The 6,163-nt window shown below is 36.9% G+C and overlaps 1 protein-coding gene across 1 annotated transcript in view; it reads left to right on the top strand.

Moving 5' to 3' along the window:
• Positions 1 to 6,163, top strand: part of CLIP1 (CAP-Gly domain containing linker protein 1) — a 107,343-nt gene that overhangs the window by 65,320 nt on the left and 35,860 nt on the right. The window contains exon 17 of the mRNA XM_023516840.1: positions 1,969 to 2,089. Within this exon, the coding sequence (XP_023372608.1) occupies positions 1,969 to 2,089 (121 nt within the window). The remainder of the gene's footprint in view (positions 1 to 1,968; positions 2,090 to 6,163) is intronic.

Genomic DNA, 6,163 nt, shown 5'->3' with positions numbered 1-6,163 from the left:
GGGATTCGAACCCGCCACCTTAGGTGTATGTGGCTGGCGCCTTAGCCACTTGAGCCACAGGCGCCAAGCTGAAAAATAACTTCTTTAAAAATCAATATAAATTTTTTTTTAGGTATTTTCAGAGTCATTCCCTGAGTATTTGCAGAATTTAGGATATCAGATCTTTCTTCTATAAAATGCATTTACTCCTGACCCACTAAGAAAAAATGAAAAATGTTCTTATATTTGGATCACAACTGAAGTCATCTGCCAATTGTAACTCCTGTTCTTTTGGTTCTAGTACTTACTGGTTTTCTTATTTGGGGCAAATCTTTTTTGTTCTCCAAGCTTCAGTCTTTCCATTTTCCGTGTTAAAACATAAATAATAACATTAGCTTCCTTGGGCTTTGAGGATGAAATGAGAAAATATACATAAAAGCATTTTGTAAATTTTAAAGCATTAAATATAATTTTCATAGGTCAGTATTTTAGAACATTTTGGCCATTTTTAGATGACTTGTTTTATTTAATGTCCTTTACTATGGGCTTAAAAGATAAGGAATGAGAGCACAAACTTTTCCCTTTGACAAGCTGCACAAATGCTGAGACCAAATGGTCCCTCATGAAGGCAGTGACAACCTGGGAAATAAAACATTTGGCTTATGATAACTTTATCATAAGTAAAATCTTCTGATTTGTCAAGAATTGATGGACAGTAAAGAACTTTAGCTGTGATGTGTATATTATATGTATATGTGTATGTATGCATAAAAAAATCAGGCTTCCCAACTTTAGAATGACTAATTACCTGAGACTAAAATTTCTTCTCCACTTTCCTTCACTTGCTAAATAAACATCTCTCTAAAAAGCCTAATATAGTGTGCTAAGAGAAATTTCATATTATTTGCCCAATCTTCATGAAGTTAGCCCAGCATGCATGTTATAGGTAGATGAAAAATTAAAAACTGAGAAAACTGAATATGCCAAGCACTGCCACACATTAGACAATTGAAGTTAAAAATAGATGTATTCATGCATCAGCAGATGGATTCATAACCAGATGACTTGATTCAGAATTCAGCCATGTATGACAGCTTGCTAAATGGAGTTTAACCAACTCAGACTTACTAAAATTTATAATTGCATCAAAGCCTTCTATAACATAAAACTAAAATTTAGTGATCAAATAAAATATTTTGCATATTTGTGTATAAAGGATAAAAATTTGAGACGTCTATTTTGGATTAATTTTAATGATGGGAAAGATGCTTAATACAACTATCCTCTCAAAATGATTCATATTTTATATGCTGACATTCATGATATAGGTTAGTAGGCTATATTATATTTTTGTTTGGTTCTTTTAATTACAAATTATCATCATAGAAAGACTACTACTAAAATAAAGCATCTGTTATATAATTAGAAAACTGTATTTCCTTTGGGCATTTTTGTCTCTGGTTATTCTCAAAATACACTCAGGTTTACATCAGCACTTGACTGATAGATACTGGTAAATGAGACCATTAGATTTTTATTTCTTCCAGTAAAAACCAAGTCATATATCTGTGTAGTTAGAACAGAGTGCTTTAGCAGCAAATTAAATTATGTTATCAATGTAGTGGTTTCTGCTATAATTATCTAATGGAAATATTCCTAAAGACAAGAGGGCTGTACTGACCATCGCATTTGTCATTTCTTGTATAGCAGAATTCCTTCCTTTTTGTATAAGTGTGGGTGGTGGGAGAGCTGGCATGGTGTTTATTAGGTTTTTTAAAAATGTAGTAACTGTAGGTGGCAGTCCTCCTTTTGAGAGGTTAAAGCCATTTGGCCCCTCCTATGTGTAGATAATCCTGTCTCCTGTTATTATAGATCCCATCAAGCACGTGACCCAGATATATTTTCCTCAGTGCTGTGAAACTGGTTGTCTCCCACAGTTTCCTTGCCTGTCTTGTTTCTATGGTAACCCTGCACTCACTGTCCTTGCAGAGAAACCCTAAAGCAGGCAGCAGCTCAGAAGTCCCAGCAGCTTTCAGCATTGCAAGAAGAGAACGTTAAACTTGCCGAGGAGCTGGGGAGAAGCAGAGACGAAGTTACAAGTCATCGAAAGGTCAGTGTCTTTTGGTGAGGGTTTCTGGTTTTGCCAAGCTGATGCCTACTCCTGTTTGTGCTGTGCTTGGAGCCTACTCAGAGATATGCTCAGTGTGGCTGGGTCATTCCAAATTCCACAGGAATTTCAAGTTACCTGTGTTATGTCTCCTTATTTTCAAGCATGGTGCTATAGCCTTTAGGATTTAGGGTAGGAGTGAATTGACAGGTCCTTTAAAGCAAACATACACAAAACACTGGAACTTACATGCAAGTAGACAGAAGACCTTATTACATGATCTTATAACAATACATCTACACAGAAAGAGGGACCATGTCTTCTTACTATTACTTGGATCTCAAAATTATTATGCTCAAGGTTTTTTTCTCTCTGATCAAAATTGATTTTAAACAAACAGATTCCAAGAATATGAATTTGATGTGAGCGTTGGCAGCTGACTTAAAATATAATTCTATTTTTCTTTAAGGACATGTTTAAACATTTCCTAACGGAACTGTGATTATTTGTGCATTTGTGTGCCTTGATATAGAATGTGTATTACAACTGGATTGAGCTATAAGCAAATCATAACCTTGCATATTACAAAGTTTTCTGACAGAAGTTGATTAAACATGAGAACAAAATTGATTTTAAAGAATGCTATATTCTGCTTTTTATTCTTCTCTGACAGTTGAATCAAAGTGCTGAATTATTAGTTACATCTGACCTCAGAGCAGCAACTTGAAATTTATTTTTAAGAGACTTTCCTGGGTAGATATTGTCTTGGTTTGTACTCTTTTTTTTGAAAAAAAGAATTTTCTTCATTTTCCATTGCAAACATTAATTCTCACTTAGGGGAAAAGGATAGAGTAGGGTAATTGTATTGAGTACTCGTTGACATGGTGCACTTTGTTGAGAAAGCACTTTTTAGAGAGTTGATTTCAGATTTTAAAATCTTCATTATATATTTCCACAATTTTCTTATTTCATGAAAGAATTGCCATATCTCTCCAGACTCCAAGATGACAATGATGCTAGTGGTGATAGTAACTAACATTTATTGGTTCTTACTATGCCATAGACACAAACTCATGATAGCTGTCTTCTCACTTAATCCCTACCATAATCCTAAGAGATGGCACTGTTATTCTCTCTATTTGTAAAAGATGAAACAAAAACATAAAAACGTAAAAAGATCTGCTCAACAACATCTCGTAGTGTTAAGAGGTATTTGTCATCTTCTGATTCGGGTCCAGAAAAGAATCAAAATATGTTGACTTGGGATCACTGCATTCTACTTTGATCAGTTTGTGAGAAATCTGGCTTCACAAAGAATAAAAATAGATTAGCCCTTTGACCAGAAAAAGTTGTTTTTCTGGGACAAGCTAGAGCATCTAAAACATTTTCCAATATCAGAATATCCACAAGGACTTGGAAGAGAGGAATTTTGGCTAAGTGCTGAGTCCGTTCCCATCTCCGTTTATCTGATTCCATTGAATGTCTCTGGTAGAAAAGAATGCATTCCATAAATAGGAACACACAGAGATCATCCTCTTATGTTGTGACCTTAACTGGACAGATAATTACAATTCTTGTCTCTGTCACTCAGAACCGGAAAGGATTCAGGACATAGTTCCTAGGGCTTCTCTCCATCCTAGCAGATTTGTTCTCTTTTGCATTAAGAATTTTAATTAGCTTCCTACTAAGAAGGTATTGTGATTCAAAGTTTGAAAATCAGTCCCTTTGCAGGAGTTTAGAAAAATAGTTCCTACAAAGAGCAGCTAAGAAAGTGGTGTCCTTTTGAAGAATCAGGTGGATTCTTACCTTATGTGTAGTTTTCTGTGTTTAACTCAGAAGATAGAAGCAAGTGAGCATGAACTAAAACATGATAGGCTTTATGATAAAGAGAGTGTTGAAAATGATATTGATTACTAAGAAAGATTACAGATCATTCTTCCCATTATGTATGTATTTCAAAAGAGAGGTTTGGCGCCCGTACACAGTGGTTGGGGCACCAGCCACATATACCAAGGGTGGTGGGTTCGAACTCAGCCCAGGCCAACTAAACAACAATGACAACTACAACAACAACAACAAAAAAATAGCAGGGCAATGTGGCAGGTGCCTGTAGTCCCAGCTACTTGGGAGACTGAGGCAAGAGAATCACTTCAGCCCAAGAGTTGGAGGCTGCTGTGAGCTGTGATGCCATGATACTCTACTGAGGGCAACACAGTGAGACTCCAAAAAAAAAAGAAAAAGTTTCAGGAAAGACTCTTCCATAACTTAGAAGCAGCTTTAGTTTATTTGAGACTGATTAATCATTGGGTTTTGTTACTCTTAACTGTATAATCTCCAAAAATCTGAAGTGTTGTTTACCTCTGTAAAATTAAGAATTTTTACTTAGTTATTTTATATAATTTAAGTCAGACTATTGATCAGCTGTGTTAGAAACATAGAGCTACAGTATTTGGCAAAAATGCTATTTAAAAAATAATTTTAATTGTAGTACTATAGAAATATTTAGTGTTTCATTCCAAAATTGAGACCGTGGAGACTAGATTGACATGAAATAGATAAAAACTGACCAGGACCTGCGTTCTCTCCTGGTTCCTTTATTTAGTAGCACCATAATTCAGTAAATGTTTACTGAGCTCATTGCTTCACCATTTTTTCCTGGAATCATCACAACCTGCCTCTAGATAGTATGATTATTTTGTAGGTGAGGAACAGAAATTCAAAAGTGAAGTAACTTGCCAAGGATACACAATTAGCAGTGAAGGAGCTGTGATTTGAAATTGTGTCTAATTCTGATGCCTATTTTTCCTGCTTTTATACTATGAAACTTATTTCCACTGAATTTGCAATTATTGTAATTAAAGATTTTTTTTTTCTTTTTGAGACAGAGAGCCTCCCAGAGTGCTAGGATTACAGGAGTGAGCCACCATGCCTGGCCAAGATTTTTTTTTGAGACAGTCTCACTTTGTCACCTTTGGTAGAGTGCTATGGGATCATCGCTCGCAGCAACCTCAAACTGGGCTCAAGCGATTCTTTTGCCTCAGCCTCCCAAGTAGCTGGGACTATAGGCATCTGCCATAACACCTGGGGTTTTTTGTTTTTTTTTTTTTAAGAGAAGGGGTCTTGCTGTTGCTCAGACTGGTCTCAAACTCCTGAGCTCAGACAATCCACCCGCCTTGGCCTCCCATGCAATTAAGATTTTTTAAAAAAGGGCTTGGCACCCATAGTACAGTGGTTACAGTGCCAGCCACATACACTGAGGCTGACAGGTTCAAACCCAGCCCAGACCAGCTAAACAACAGTAGTAACTGCAACAAAAAATAGCTGGGTGCTGTGGCGGGTGCCTGTGGCAGATGTCCCAACTTCTTGGGAGACTGAGGTAAGAGAATCACTTAAGCCCTTGAGGTTGCTGTGAGTTGTGACGCCACACCACTCTATCAAGGGCGACAAAGTGAGACTCTTGTCTCACTAAAAATAAAAAAAAGATTTGTAAAAAAGCCTGTGGCTGGTTTGTTTGTAATCTCAGATACTTGGGATAGTAAGGCAGGGGGATCACTTGAGTGCAGGAGTTTGAGAACAGCCTGGGCAACATAGGGAGATGCCTTCTCTGTTTTAAAAATAAACAAACCAAACCCTGTCCAAAAAAAAACCCCTAAGAGCTAGAAATGGGGTAGGTGAGATCAAACAGTGTTATAAAAGTGCACTCTGAACTCTACTGATATATTTTTTTCTGCCTCAAATGTTTATTTTGCTTTGAAAACACAAAGTATCCCAGAATCTGGTTTGCATCTTAAGAATTTCACTAGGATTATTGGCATAGGATTTTTACTTCCTTGGAGAAGGCCTTTCCATGCAAAGGCTGTTTCATTTCCTGTTTGTTATTTTTACCTTAACCAAATAAATCTTTGTTAGGATTTCTTTTTTTTGAGACAGCCTCAAGCTGTGGCCCTGGGCAGAGTGCTGTGGCATCACAGCTCACAGCAACTTCCAACTCCTAGGCTTAAGTGATTCTCTTGCCTCCACCTCCCAAGTAGCTGGGACTACAGGTGCCTGCCACAACACCCGGCTATTTTTTGGTTG

Source organism: Otolemur garnettii, unplaced genomic scaffold (assembly GCF_000181295.1).
Source record: "Otolemur garnettii isolate 467f Iridium unplaced genomic scaffold, OtoGar3 scaffold00099, whole genome shotgun sequence".
NCBI lineage: Eukaryota > Metazoa > Chordata > Mammalia > Primates > Galagidae > Otolemur > Otolemur garnettii.
This window is presented reverse-complemented; position numbering and strand designations above follow the sequence as displayed.